At 43.2% G+C, this 16,064-nt stretch overlaps 1 protein-coding gene across 5 annotated transcripts in view; it reads right to left on the minus strand.

The window, feature by feature from the left end:
- The window catches only part of CPNE4 (copine 4), a 347,198-nt gene that overhangs the window by 25,132 nt on the left and 306,002 nt on the right, over positions 1–16,064 (minus strand). For all 5 annotated transcript variants that reach the window (XM_015568113.1, XM_006770195.2, XM_006770197.2 and 2 more), the window contains 3 exons: positions 12,149–12,235; positions 11,061–11,120; positions 450–583 (listed from right to left, as the gene is read on the minus strand). In XM_015568113.1, coding sequence (XP_015423599.1) covers positions 450–583; positions 11,061–11,120; positions 12,149–12,235 — 281 coding nt within the window. The remainder of the gene's footprint in view (positions 1–449; positions 584–11,060; positions 11,121–12,148; positions 12,236–16,064) is intronic.

The following is a 16,064-nucleotide window of genomic DNA, read 5'->3' on the forward strand; positions in this document are numbered from 1 at the left end:
ATGAGGACTAGATGCAATAATGTCCAATAAACAGCTGTTTTTCAAGCTCAAAAGTGCACTCAAATCATCTGGCTAGCTTGCTAAAATGCAGATCCTAATTCAGTAGACTTGAAATGAGGTTTGAGCTTCTAAACTCCAAGGGGATGCTGCTAGTTCATGGACCAAACTTTGAGGAGCAAGGCACACATTAAAACGTTGGGAAACCAACATTGCTATCCAGTGGTTTTGCAAACCAATGAAAGAAATCTGAGAAAAATAATATTTTTTTTCAATAACTATAGTGAACATCGCACGGACTTACTTTCTCTAAGTTTGGGGCAAGGTTTTATTCTGTCCCTGCATGAGCCTCTGTGTGATGAGTTGCTAGATTTAATTTGCATTCTTCTGCCAGGGATCAGCCAGGGGTCCTCAGAACCCACAGAGGCCTGAGCCCACCCAAAGTCTCATACCTGTCATAGTCTTGGCAAATCTCCCCGACAGCCACCAAGGCCTTCAGGTACTCGTTGGGCTGGTAAGGGTGGATGTAGTGCAGGGAACAGCTGTTCCTGGGGTCCCCGTTGGAGGCCGTGAAGTCTATAGCGACCTAAAGAGAAAACAGGAGAATGGGTAGATTTAAAGTGAATGCACATCAGAGGAATTGTGATCAGCTGCAGAGGGACAGGGCCTGTGATGGGGAAAAAATATTGGCATGTTACATACCCTGTCAATGAGAGTTAGAGGAAAAAATTAATTAGCTTAAAAATTAGCCATTTCTGTAGTCTTCAGTACCCCCGTCCACCCACTCCCCCCACCTGCAATGCTTTCTCATCTCCCTTTCCAAAACCGAACTTGAGATTGGCATATAGGTCAGAAAGACCAGTTGCGGCTGATCCCTGTCACCAGGCAGCAAGGGCAGAATACCCTAATTCCCTAAGGAAGGACTTCTATGCTCTTTGGAAGGGCCATGCCATCTCTGAGCCATAATTAAAATCCCTTAGAGCCAAATTCTGTGTTAAAGATGCGGTCTATCTAAGGAAGCCATCGTCATCTTTTCATGAATGGCCAACTGCCGAGCGATGTGCTGAAGTGGTTCTAACACATTTTCTACAAGACGAAACTCTGTGTAAGGCATCCAGCTTTAATTCCCATTCACGGGAGAACTGCTGCCTGCAACAGAGAAGATGCCTGAATGTTATGGCACTGTGAGTGGGAAATGGAGAAGGGAAGTCTGTTTTGCCACCAAGTAGTCAATATCCTTGGACTTCTTAAATGTTTCCTGACCGCCGACATCAGTATCATTTAAATAAAAATGGACTCATCCAATACTTTATAGCAAGAATTAAAATGCTTAAGCCTTGAGGGCGCTGAACTGTGAAAGAACATTCCTTTTGATTTCCAACATCATCACTGTTTAATAAATGGGAACCCAGCAAACGCCTCTCTAAACAGTTGGGGTCTGGACAGGAAGGGAAGAATTACAATGAAAAGTTATAGAGGAAGAGAGAAATGCTCATTTAGGCCTTCCCTTTTTCTTCAGCGTTCAGCAGAATTGACTCCCTGGCTCACTAATGACAGGAAGGCTCGCTTTCTCTTACAGTCTTGTGGGCAGGAACTGTTATTTGTCTATTTGGCAAAATTCCACTAGAGAAAAATCACTGGAATGTCCCCCTGGATTTATTAAGGTAAGAAATTATTTCTGGAAGGAAAGAGAAAACGTGCTCTCTGCTCTATTTATTCAGCTTCTAAGAGTAAAGTTGACAGGGAAAAAGTGTCCCCCATGTCTTATATTGTAACCTTGCAACAGAATCAAAGTAGCTGAAAGAGACCGAGCTAACTATAATTTATTTACTTACAACCTCTTTTTTCTTTTTCAAAGTTATTTTTTAATCACTGATTTTACCTCCCTTTTCCTCTTACCCCTCCATAGGATAATTTTGAATATAAATTTAAGCAGGATTCAAATTCTATTGGCAGAATACCCAGATGTTTTCAGCAGGGAAGTACCAACTGATAAGGTGCTAGTACTACCAGTTTTTCATAAGGAAAGGTCATGTGAAGAAAAATGCAACAGTCCTTTCATGCCCCCTATAGATGCCCTTACTACAGCTAACAGAAGGAAGACTGGGGGGTAGGGTAACCTTTGTTAAATCCCTACTCTGTGTTAGACACAACGCTAACTGCTCTCCAGGCACTGTTACTTCATTTTCATAAAGGCTCTGGGAGGTAGAGATTGTTATTCCCTTTAACTGATGAAGATCCTGGTGCCCAAAGGTGATAAAGGTCACACAGGTCACAGAGGATGGAGCTGGTTTGAACGCAAGTCTATATGCTCCTCCTTTATACCAGTGTATACCTAGAGGACATGGAGGCCTGTAACCAACATCCTGAGATGTCTCATGGACATGTTTTATTCTTACCAGGAATGGAGGGGACTTGGCCTGGAAGTAGGGAGACTAGCTAGGAGGTAACTACAGTTATTTAGGGGAAAAGAATGTCCTTGAATGAACATCTCTTTGTATTCAAAACAGTTGTAAAAGGGCAATTGAAGTGTGTGTGTGTGTGTGTGTGTGTGTGTGTGTGTGTGTATGTATGTGTGCACTTGCACAACGGTGGTCAAATATGTTACTGAGGATGACTGGAGGTGACTTAAAAGGACCAGTAAAATCCAGTATCTTCTGAGATAGATTTCAACCAGAAGGTGAAAGCCAATCCATTTGGGGTGGGGGGAGAGAAAGACAACAAATCATTGTCCTTTTAATCAAGGACTGATGGCATGCTAGTTGTGGCTGTGTTTGTATGGCAGTTGGGGGTGAGATTGGGGGCTACATGTATCTGTGAACAAGAAGGAAGTGAAAGCACTCCAGAACCCACCCACAGGAACCCAACCAGACAGAGGTCCAAATATAGGCAGATAATTCCTGGAAGACTCCAAGAGGCACACTCAAGAAGTGCTTGAGAGACAGTGTTTGCAAAAAATCATATACCTGGAGGTCTCCTGAGTTTACTAAGCTCAAACACACTGGCCTTTCTGTCCTGATGAGACACAGGTAAGCCATGATGGCACCTCGCAGGTGTGTACACAGTGCTGGGAAGGCCAGGTGTAAAGCCACCTCTTTCTCTCCCACTGAAGAAAACATCTTAGAACTCCAGAGAATTGTGAAGAACCTGAGACTTTTGTTATGGAGAGAACCTTGATTCTGCTCCAATTTACCTAAAATGCAAATCATTGGCAGGTGTGGAGACTATGAATAACAAGTATCTATGGTCCACCTCATGCCTTATTATGATGATGCCCTTCATCAGGCACGTGACCACTGTCCCATGTGCTGACTACCTGACTGAGTGCCAAGGGTACTCTGTGATGGCAGAGACATGCTGGTGTCTTGATATAAAACTAGAGAATGAAATCAGGTAATATAAAGACCAGAGTGGAAAACCTCCATAAAAATGACAATGCAAGAGATATAATTGTTCCTCTTTTCTCTCCAGGTATGAGCAAGACCATCCAAACATGTGGGCAACAAGTCGCGGCATCTGAGCCCAGGTACATCACCTGAATGTGTATGCTGTGGTATTGGGAGAATGTCTAGATCAGCGGTTCTCAACATGTGGGTCGCGAGCCCTTTAGGGGTTGAACGACCCTTTCACAGCAGTCGCTTAAGTCCATCAGAAAACACATATATAATTACATATTGTTTTTGTGATTGATCACTAAGTTTTAATTATGTTCAATTTGTAACAATGAAATTGGGAGTCGCCACAACATGAGGAACTGTATTGAAGGGTCGCGGCATTAGGAAGGTTGAGAACCACTGGTCTAGATGAACACATAGATTTTGGCAATAATATGTCAAACACACACACACACACACACACACACACACACACACACACACACGGGGCTGGAACTAGGGTCAAGCAAGAGAGGCGACTTGGGAAGGCACTCATTCTCAGCTGAGCCTACATGTGCACAACCTTGAGAGGGAGTGCATCCTTAAATATTGCATCCTCAGTGCCTCTCTTGCCTCACCCTTGTCTAGCCCTGCTATGTCATTTCATTTCTACCAACTCTTTATCCTCATGCTTGGAATCATGCCCTTCTGGGTAACAAACCAGGGCAGGGCAGAAGTGATAGTGAGAAGGGGACTGTGATCGAAGAGGTGGCTTTCTACCAAGAATTCTCTGTGCCCTTTAGAGTCAGCATTAGTGAAAAGAGAACAGAGTGGAAGGTGAGGCTTATTTTAAAAAGCAACAGGGAGACTGTTAAAGATGGAATGACGCTGGGAAATAAAAGCCAGCAAATGACTGAAGAATGCCAGGATAGAAAGTGAAGAGGATTTGGTGACTGATTAAATGCGGAATTGGATGCCACGTAGGGAAATGGAGCAGCCAGATTTCCTTGGGGATGGAGGCGCTGACATCTTGAGGGCAGTGGAACAACTGAAGATCAGTGTTAGATGGTTGGAACTGGGCTGTCTGTACTTGGTGGTGCTGTCCAGACATACAACATACCTGAGGGGAATTTTTCTCCTTTACTGCAGGCAGGCCTCTGGGGTTTCCACGTTTCCCTTGGGGATGGCCCCCATGTCTGACAACCACAGAGGCTCCTCAGGAAATTCTGATAAAGCTTTGGGGCAGGGGTATAAACTTAAACCCTACCTAGTGGATAAAGAAAGAAACCAGTGATCCTTACCACCTACCCCATTCTGTGGTTCCCATTGCTCACAACAATATTTTATCATTTGACTAGACAGCAGTGGACACTCTTAAGTACATGGCAGTTAATAATTTTTTCCTGGTAAGTGACGATTTCTAAAGCCTCCTGGTGGAGTGGGAGATAAAATATCTATCGCCAGGAGGTGGCTTTCTACCAAGAATTCTGTGCTCCCCAGAGGCAGCATTAGTGAAAAGAGAACAGAGTTAACGGTGAGGTTTATTTTTAAAAGCAACAGGGAGACCGTGAAAGATGGGATGGCGTTGAGAAATCAAAGCAAGCAAATGACTGAAAAATGCCAGTTTGTGGAGGCGGCTACTGGACGCCCGGTGCCCTGAATGGAGTGAGCTTGCAGAGCACCACTTTGTCATTTTCGGATGGGAAACATTTATTGACAAAAGCCTATGGTTGCTGGTATGCTCTCCAATCTTCTCAGTGGGCAGCCCGAGAACAGGCGCCCGCCCATGACTCTCCCCTTCTGCCCAGGAAGCCCGCCCCCCCCACCTCCCCCCTCCCCTGCCGCCTGCTCCAGTCCTCCTCTCTCTCATCAGTAAGCAGAGCTGTGGAGCTGCTTGGCAAACCTGGTAGAGTAGAATGCAAAATGCTCCCTCCGTGGCACCAAGCCCCCAGCACCTGGAGCTGCTTTCCAGAAGGGAATGATGACACTGTGTCTTTGGATTTTTAAAAATTTCTTAATGTAATGAGCCTACTCCTTGGATCCCCTCCCTGTATGTGAAAAATGGGCCATTTGGGACCCCTCTGGATGTTTTCTAAGGGAAACTGTGGTGAAGTAACCTCAGCAGTTGCCTAATTTCTCTGCAGTCAACCACGCAGTCAACCTTTGCAATGACACCTGCTGGGGTAGCTTTTTTCAAATTTTATTCGTACGCAATTTGGACCTATATTGTTTAGTTTGAACCATTTCTTAAATGATAGGTTAAATTCTTGTGCTTTTCTATTTCCTCCAAACTCCTTAGCGGGCAAAGAAATAGGAACCTAGATTAGATGGAAAAGACCCCTGAAGTTATTTCCTGGAAATTGCCAAGCATTTCCCTCCCTCTTCAACCCAGGGCTCATTCTTATTTCTCAGAGGTCTACACCAGAGCTGGTCAGTGTTTCATCTGGGATATAACATAAAGATTTAAAACTTAAACTAGAACAGAGGATGCCCTAAATGTGTCAGGGTTAGAAAAGATTTCCCAAGAGAACCTTTAACAAGTGATCTTTTTTTAAGGCTCAAGGTTAATCAAAGAGAAGCCTTACTTAGCTTATAATATTATATCACATTATATTATTAAAATTCAGACTATAAAATCAGAGATAAAAAGAAAGCAATGCCATCTTTAATTTCTAAAAACTACAAATAATGAAAATGGTCATTTGAGAATAATAAGGAGAAAAAGATTTTTTGGGGGGGAGGTCACATGAACCACTTGAAAATCTGATGCAAAATCTATATGCTCTCACTGGAAGATGCAGACACCCAATTCTGCACACAGTTCTGGGAGGTCAAGGGCACTCCTGAGGACAATGCTTGTCACCCAAAGATTCCACTAGCCTAGTAAGTCATATTTCCTTTTTCTTTTCCTTTCTAGTTATTGCCTATACAGAGACAAATGTTTTACACATTTTTACATAATTGTAATCATAGGGTGGTTCTGGTTTATATTGATTTTTTTTTTCACTTAGCACAATGTCATAAACATGTTCCCATGTTATTCCCAATCATTATAATTTTCATTTAAAATGGCCTTGTCATAGTCTACTTAAAGGAGGTACCTTGATTTACATAGCCATTATCTTACTGTTGGACATATAAGTTGCTTACAACTTGTTTCTGTAAAAATCTGCTTTACAATGAACATTTTCCTGCATCTGGAAAAGCAATAACTTTCAAAGGAAACATTTAATTCTTTTCCCATTTTCTTTCCAAATACCTTCTGGTGTCTGTCTCTTCTGAGCTGTCTATAATTTTGTATTTTGTGCATGAAATTCTAGTATCTAGTTTTATTTTTAGCTGCTGTGCCATGTGCCCAACATATTGAACTCAATCTCTCTCCCTGTAGCCTCTGTTTCACCTGCGCCCACCTCCTCCACGACTGTGAGGAGACAGTTGCCCTCCAGTTCTTATGACTCGAGGATTCACAGGAGGAATAAGGATTGTCCTCAAGGGCGCCCTTGACCTCCCAAAATAGTGTGCAAAACTGAGTGTGTGCATTTTCCAGTGAGACGATATAGATCTTGTATCAGATTCCTAAGTGGCCCAGGTGACCAAAAAAGAATAGGAATTGTTGACTAGGGCTGTTTTTTACCATCATGTGTCTCCTTCTCTCCACTGGGCCTTGTCCTCTGCTACGGTCAGATTCTAGCCTAACACCTCCCCTCTTTTAATCCTCAACGTGCCATCCTCCTTTCTCACTCTTGCCTTCCCTTCACTGTCAACTGTGTTGAATGAATTGGTGTATCCTGCTGTGTTTGCTCCCTTCCCTTCTGATTACACCTTACCTCCTAGGTCCCCCCTATCTCATTCTGCTGAAATTGGTCTTTCAAAGATGATGTGTTCCTACTCATCACACAAGCCCGTCATTAGTTTTTATTCTTCACAGATGTCATTTTAGGTTATGGGATTAGCATCTTTGATTTTGGAACCCCTTTCTCCTGATCATTTGAGGGCCTTTTCCGCTGGCATCTCTTTTCTCACTGCTGCCCTTCTTTCCCTTGCTACCAAATGCAGGTCTTCTATAATTTTCGGTCATGAGCCCCATTGCTTTCTGTAGTCTTCTTTCTGGCCATCTCATCCAGACCCATATCTGTGCAGCTTCCACCTCTCTCCTGAAACCTAGGTCATTTTATAAAGTGCTATGTCCATATATTGAGTTCAATATTTTTGGCACATGGCACAGCAGCTAAACATAAAAGGTACTTCCAACCTGTCCACAGACAGATTCATCATCCTGCCCAGCAGCTCCTCTGGAGTTCCCTGTTTCCACGAGTAGGACCGCCATGCTTGGTCAGTCAGACACAGAAGACTGGACTCATCATACTCTGTTGCTTTTCTCTCAGTATTGCTGGCCCTCTAATTTAGCCTCTCATTACCGGTCCCCAGGACTGTCGCAGTGGGCTGAAGCTCTTCTTGCTCCATCTTTCAAAGCCCCTTCTCCACTATTGGTGCCTTTCACCAAGCACTCCCAGATTTATTTCCCTGAAGCATGTGACTGATTGCTTGACTGTCCATCTCAAGAGTCTCTTGAATATTTCTGTATCCAGCAAATTACCTCAAAGCCCTTCAGGTTCTTACTCCAAACCACTTCCCCAACACGCCCTTAAATATAGCCTGCTCATTCATAGTAAGATTGCAGTATTATTAGAATATTGATGCATAAACATTTAAGTTTATAGGGGCGCTTTTAAAAGCAAAAACCTAGTATCATATGTATTCATCTGCTTTCTTCTTTTCCCTAAGCCTTTTCTTTTCTTGATGATTTTGGGTTCAATCCATTATTATTCAACAAAAGTATTTTGAGCACCTAATATACCTCAGCCGGGCACCCCCCAAAAAGGTGAGGGTTGAACCAGAAACACCAGGCATCTGCGGAAGGTGCACAGGCTTCCCCCTTGCCCCTGTTTGTAATGTGCGTTGGTGAGAGTCTTGATGGGAAACAAATGGCCCACTCAAAAGGGAGAGTTTAATGAAAAGACAATTCAAAGGGGTTAAGGGAGACTGACTAGAAAGAGTAGGGAGAAGCTGTTACTACAACTTAGTAAGGGAACTACCTGCAAGACAGGGCACCAGACAGAAACTGTGACTTTCTGTAGCGGACAAGGTCACTGCCAAGCCACAGCCTGGCAGACAGAGAGCTGGGTGCCCCAACTTCTCTCCCCAGCCATTCTTTGATCTCTGGTTGGTTCTTCCCATTGGTCAGAGCCAACCAAAACCCACGAGCAGGAGAGCCTGGCTAGTGCATCCGAAGAGGAGGACCTCCTGAGGCACAGGGGAAAGGTGGAGAAGGGGCAAAGGTGGAGGAGACATCCAGAACTTTATTTCACTGCCGGCTCCTGAAGCTCTCCAGGGAGAAAGTTCATCTTCTGGGCTTTATAATTAATGTGCCAATGAGAATTTCTGACTGCAACAAAACATCTCTCCTCCCGCACCCCCCGCTTCTCTGCTCTGCCTTCTTCTTATTTCTCATCCCTCGCCACTTTCTTTTTATGTTGCCAAATGGTTTCAACAAAATTACTGGACAGATAATAAATGCTTATAGACCAAATTAATAAGACATGCTAATTTTTATTAATAGTTTGCATTACAGATAATAAGTGTATTTTATATCAGCTTGTACTGCTTGAGCAATAAGAAATTAATGAGAAAGCTGACTTAATTTTGGAAGAAAGTGACATTGAAGTGACTAGTATGCGCTCTTTAGTAGAAAGCTCAAACCAGAATGCCTAGCAACCTTCTTCGGAGGCCCCAGCGTGAACCCCTACAGGGGGAAGGGTTTTGTGGCGGACAATGATGATGGCCTGTCCCCTTCTCAGCATTTATCTGTACATTCTCCTCTTTTCATTCCTTGCTCCAGACTTACTCTAGACCCAATAGGTCCATCAGTTGACATGGGAGGGTCTGAGAAGCTGGGATGGGGTAGGGGATGGTGGTGGTGAGGATGAGACCCATTAAGGCGGTACTTCCCAGTTGGGGAGGGTCAGCAAAAATAAGAGGGGAGATCAAAGCTGAGGGGGCAATCCTTCTATGTCAGGAAGGCTATACTGACCTCTATAAGTTAGGATATTTCCTGGGAACTCTGGGGGGTTAAATTTCTGGGTTTTATGGGGGCCAATTCTTTGCAGCACAATTCCAAGGGTAAAGCAAGGTCCCGAAGGTTGAACCAAGTGTTGTTCAAGAGCATGGGATCTATAGAATCTAAAACAAACCCGAGTCAATAGAGCTTTCCCTTGAAAACCTATAAATAGTTTCCTGAAATCTCTCCTTTGCCTATGATCTTGGGACACTATTTCCAGTGGCTCTCCTTTATGACATTGCTGGCTTTTCTACTGCATTTGTATACACTCAGAGTGACAACGAACCCACAGGACAGCTAGGGCTAGATGTGTGTGTCACAACCAACATGTTTGCTATCTTCTGTAGGTGCCAGTGTGCATGTAGGAGGGCTGGGCGAGTGTGTCTTTAAAGAAACTTACACCCGAAAGAAATGACCAAATTCTATAATTAACTGCTGTAACTATTCAGTGGTAAATGAACAATACCCCAAGTTTAGGCAGGACATAGTAGACCCATCTGAGTTTACAGTGGAGGACAAGTCTCAAGCTAGGAAGAGGCTGACCTATCAAAAGATCCCTTTATCATCATCCCTTGGAACTTTCTTTTTTAGTGCTTTGAGGACCACTATCCCTGGTCACTGGAATACACTGGTCCTATCTACTCTCTTGGGCTCAAACCTGGACAAAAAAGTAAAACCAATTTTTCCTGCCTTCCTCACATGAGAGAGCCCGTTTAGGGAGCTAAACAGGGCTGTGCCTCATGAGCTCACTTCTGTAATATGAGGAACAAACCCGGCACAGATTGTACTTCTCTTGTTTACATCCATGTTGTTTTCCTATAGGTTTCAGCAGAGCTATCTCTTGCCACCTGGGGAATCTCTTTCTGGAGGGCACATCTGCCCAAACCTAGGAACAAGTTTTTCCAGAGCAGATGGACTCACAAGTTTGGCCTACCTGGGAACTCTAAAAACACCCAGCCCACCCACCAAAATGCATATTATGGAGTGTGTAAATCCCATGGGCTTATAGAGTTCATGTAAGAGATGATCCTCAATCCACCCACTGAATCTATACACTCACTGTATCTGTCAACTTTAAGGCCTGGTTCTCCAATCTTTTGGAATTCACCCTTTTATTGCCAGATGAACCATTTGGATGGCTTATTCCTGGCACTAACCATTGGACTGACATTGGTGTTTGTTTTCTGGCCACATGAAGACAACAAAGATGCCCACCCTGGTTCACTGGGACTCACTAGCCCAGTTTTCTTCCTTCCCATCCTTCTCACTAGGAGATGGGGTCTGGCACTGTGCCTACTACCTAATGCCTCGTGTAGTTACTGAAAGAATGGGAAGCATTAGGGTGGTTCCCCATACCACCTGTGGTGGAGCAACAGGAATTTCCTGACACGATGCTGAAAACCATAGTCATTGGAAAAAACAGAAGTATGAACTTATTTTTAAAACACAGGGCCACACCATATTTCAGCAATGAGACTTGAACAAAGCTGACCTAATGCTTTAATAGACTTCTTTCTCCTCGTGCCCCAAACCCAGCTCCCTGAATAAGAATGAGCAAGGAAACAACTTACTGTAAACTGGATTTGGCAGCCACCCATGATGTAATCCAAGAAAGAATGCATCTTGTGGATCTGCATAGGAGGAGGAAAAGAAACCCTCTTAGTAATAACAGCATGATCTGTGTCCTTACAGACCTGAGGCATACACCTTGGGGTAGGCTGCTCAACTAGAGGAAAAAGCAGAGAGAGTTATCTGTGGGAAAAGGTGAGTCATTTGACTTGATTTCATTAAGAAAGAGAGAGAGAAAAGAAAAGAGAGGGAGAGAAAGCAATGCTAAATTCAGATAAGCCTGTGAGGGCTGAAAATAGCCATCCCTTGCTCCCCTCCCTTATGGTTTAGGCGTGATTTTAATCAGCCTCTGCCTCTAGGAATTAGCTAACTCTAGGAGGGGCAATCCTTCCCAGGGTCTACAAGGCCCCCAGATGTCAAAGCATCATAAAATAAAAAAAATAAAATACATGACAAAACAATGACTTGTGAATGACCTCATTTGAAAGTGGAAATCTCAGTATTGTGATAAGAGTAAATAGGATTTATTATAGTTACTGTTGTATAGTAAGTACTCAACCAGTGGCAGAATTATTCTTAGATGCAATTTAAGGGGTTTACTTGTTAGCACATAGAATTTTCTGTGAAGTTAGAAACGCTCTGAGAGGAACTTCTAGGTCCTTCAATCTTTCCCCATTGTCTTGTTTTCCTGGAACTCTTTCAGCATGAATGAGGTACCACACAGAGTAGTAAACCACTGAACACTGTGATAGACACATGGTAGGTACTTTGGAAAGGTCGGTTGCCTCCTTTGGGGAGCTCCCTCTGGTGCTGCCCTGGGCAGAGAAGAGCCTTGACTTGGACCAAGACTCTCCTAACTTTGGGGACAGGGCTATCCTTGTGGAGGGAATGGTGGCATTGGGCTTCCATGGCTCCAAGACCACCTATGCATACATTTCTCATTGTATGTCCATTAATACTTGATTTTCTGATTTTTACTTTAAAAAAGATCACATCTCCTTGACACTCTCTCCCTCTGACTACACAACCTGAACTGTTTTTTTCCAGACACCTTAGCTTTATACTCCTGAAAGACAAGCCATATACATACCTTGCATTGATTCAAAATCACAATGCCCGAGTTCTTATAATTCTTCTTCTTGGCTTTGTACTTGGGGTTGATGCACTCCCACTGCACCTGCAACAAGAAGAGTCACAGCATGACTGCCTGCTCAGGTAGAAGTGGAATCATTTGATGAGGTCAAGCCCCAAGTGCTGCTGCAGATGAAACGGAGGCCTGACAAGTGGTCTCCATGTGAAAACCCTCGCATCTAGAGGAAACATAAGAAGAGTGGTTGAGAGTAAGACTCTAATATCAGACTGCCTGATCTGCGTCCCAACTCCTCCACTTTCCAGCTGTGTGACCTTTGGCAAATTACAGCTGACCCTTAAACAATGTGAAGGCTGTTAGAAAATCGGTGTATAACCTGGGACTCCCCCAAAACTTAACTACCCTTGGAACCCACAGGGGATTGGCTGCAGGACTCCCGCAATAACAAAATCCGTGGATGCTCAGGTTCCCTCTATAACATGGTGTAAATCAATGCATACAGCCATGGACTCCCAACCAGGGACTGAAAACAGTACAGAAAAAGATTCACATATAAGTGGACTCGTGCAATTCAAACCCTTGTTGCTCAAGGGTCAACTATACTTGATTCCTCTATGCCTTGGATAGCTCCACTGTAAAATGTAGCTTATAATTGTATCGATTTGATAGGCTCATTGTGCGAATTGAATAATTAATCTATGTAATACAGTATTTCGGACAGGGCCTGATACTTATAAATGCTTACTATTAATAGGGTCCAATCAAGCATCTGAGTAAAGAAGAGATCCGAACACACACAGTTGAGTAACCCAAGTGCTGAGTCTTAGTGCCTGGGAAATGACTTAAAGGGTAGAAAAACTGAGGAATGTTGAAAACCGGCTAGAGGAAGTTAGTGGGGATAATAATGAGTTTACAGAGAACTTCACTGATAGCTAAAATAATAGATTGATACATGTCACAACAGTGGCACACTAGATCTCCAAAGAGAGATCTTTGAAGGACAGGATCAGAGCTGCAGGAATGTCTGGGGACTGAGGAGGTAGCTATGGGGATATCTAGGGGGAACAGATCTCATGGGACAAAGTCAATTGCAAGTCAAACACCCAAGGGTCATTGAATGATCCTGCCCATCATTGTATGGGAGCTGGATCCTTGGATTTCCACGCAGGAGACAATTTTCACTCTCTGACAAGTGTCTGAAAATGAAGCGATCTCTGAGGCAGTTGTGAGTAGGGTAGAGTGATACAGCTTTGGTTCATCAATCCACTCCTTTCAGTGTACATGCATTTGTGTAGTTTCTTCCCACAATGATGCTGAGCTTAGTCAGGTGACTTGTTTGACCAATGGGACATTAGCAAAAGTGATAGGAGCAGAGGATTAAAAAGTGCCTGTACAATGGGGCTTGGTGTTGAGAAGTTTTCCACACCACATAAAAAGCTTAGGTTGGTCTCTTGGTCAATTAAAACGTGGAAAAATTCCAGCTGCTGGGGCCAAATGCGTAAGTGAATTCAGTTGGCATCATGTGTAGCAGAGAGGAGCTATTCCAATTGAACTCAGCCTAAATTGCCAATCCAGAGACTCATTAGTAAATAATGATTGTGTGTTTTTTTTCAGCCAGTTTGGGTATAATTTGTTGCTCAGATACAGATAACTGATATGGTAATATCTCACCTTTGGGGAAGTTCCAGTTGAGAATGGGCAACCACATAAGTGTTTGGAAGAGAGAAATGTTGTACTGGTTAAGAGGACTCTAAAACTCCTTCTTTTAAGGAAAAGAAGAATAATGCAAGGAAAGGAGTAAAGAATCAAAACTGATTCAAATCAGGAGATCTCCAGCCCTATTTTTTATTTTTTAAAATATATTTTTATTGATTTCAGAGAGAACTGGCAATCAGCCACCTCTTGTATGCCCCTCACCGGGGATCGAGCCCACAACCCGGGCATGTGCGCAGACCAAGAAATGAACCATGACTTCCTGGTTTATGGGTTGATGCTCAACCTCTGGGCCACATTGGCCTGGTAAAGATAACATTGAAAAGAAAATCCCAAACTCCTTTTTTTCTGGGCTATAATAATCTACTTTTCCTGGCCTCTGCCTGTCTCTTTAACCACATCTCGTGCATGGATCCCTCACCCTCTCTGCTCCAGGCGCACTGGGCTCTTTCCAGATCCTTAACCACACCACGCTCTTTCCTAACTGAATACTTGCATGCTGTTCCCTCTGCCTGAGATGTTTCTCCTTTTCTCCTTACTTGTTACATGGTTGACTTCTTTTCACCTTTAAAGGCCCTCAACTTAAATGTCACCTTTTCAGATTATCTCCTTCTATGCCCCACCTTTATAAGTAAACTGGTTCAGGTTTTTTATATCATTTGTCATAAGTTATAACAGCATATTTATTGTTTTATTTACTTGATTTGTGTTTCCAGTTTATTCTGACGCACAGTCATGTCACAGCCAGAGCCCGGCATAGTGCCTGGCACATAGTGGGTGCTCCTCAATAACTCTTAGTAGAATCAAATAAGGAAACAGTTCCCACAGTGCAAATGTGTCAAAACAGGGGCCGAGTGGCTGAACTGAAATCTTCCTGGTGTCTCAGTGATAGAAAAATACAGCAGCATATGGTCCATTTCCTCAGTGAGACAAACATTTATTTCTGTTTCTTTGAATGCATTGGACTTTGGTGTTCTTCAGTTGTGACATATGCTAGAATTTTACTTTTTAAAAATATATATATATATTTTATTGATGTTTTACAGAGAGGAAGGGAGAGAGATAGAGAGTTAGAAACATCAATGAGAGAGAAACATCAATCAGCTGCCTCCTGCACACCTTCTGCTGGGGATGTGCCAGCAACCAAGGTACATGCCCTTGACCAGAATCGGACCCATGACCCTCTATCCACTGAACCAAACCAGCTAGGCCAAGTTCTCATATTTATTAATTTGGATATTTTTATTTGTAGAGAACAAGGCAAGACTTTGTAAAGGTCTTTAGAGAACTAGCTGGCAATATCAATAACTGTCATTGAATTATTAGCTCAATAGGGCTTGGTCCAGTACATTCAATGAAGCAACTTCTCTGGATATATTTCTTTTTATCCTGGGGGTGACTTTACTAATAATTTAGTGTTGGTTTTCACTGTGGCCCCGAAACTCTCCATGCCTGCTTGTATATGAAGGTCTGTGTGTTTGACAAGTGTCTTGCAATGCCTAGTACATGATAAAGCATATAAAGCAGGTTTTATTGCAACTACACAGAAGCTGCCCTTGAATTTCCAGACCAAATGTATGTATTCAACAAATGGTCTGTTCAGGTTAAGCTTCTAAGTCTAAAGAATGTTAGTGTCTTTCCATCTAGTCTGGTTACACCTTGACCTTACGTCTAAAAGAAGAGACTTGAGCCCTAGCCAGTTTGGCTCAGTGGATAGAGCATCTGCCTGTGGACTGAAGGGTCCCAGGTTCAATTCTGGTCAAGGGCACATATGGGCTTGATCCCTGGTAGGGGATGTGCAGGAGGCAGCCAATCAATGATTCTTGCTCATCATTGATGTTTCTATCTCTCTCTCCCTTCCTCTCTGAAACCAATAAAATATATTTTAAAAACAATAAAAGAAGAGACTTGAATAAGACTTGGGGCATCTTCTCTATACTTCTGACCACACCAGGGGCGAGGTCTTACCTCTAAGGGAAAAGACCTTTTCAAAGCCATTGCTGTCACTCCTTTCTACTCCTTGGGGACAATGGGCTTCAGAGTAAGAATGGCAGGTATTTTGAATCAAAACCCAAAGCCAGGTGTAAGTGCAAGTAGCTCATCTGGGAGGTAATATCAGAAAGCATCAACAGAGTGGGAAACTGAGAGAGGGGAAGCACTCAAAAAAGGGTTCAATATCAAGTCAGTTACCACTGGGGCAACC

This window comes from Myotis davidii, unplaced genomic scaffold (genome assembly GCF_000327345.1).
Source record: "Myotis davidii unplaced genomic scaffold, ASM32734v1 scaffold962, whole genome shotgun sequence".
Taxonomy (NCBI): domain Eukaryota; kingdom Metazoa; phylum Chordata; class Mammalia; order Chiroptera; family Vespertilionidae; genus Myotis; species Myotis davidii.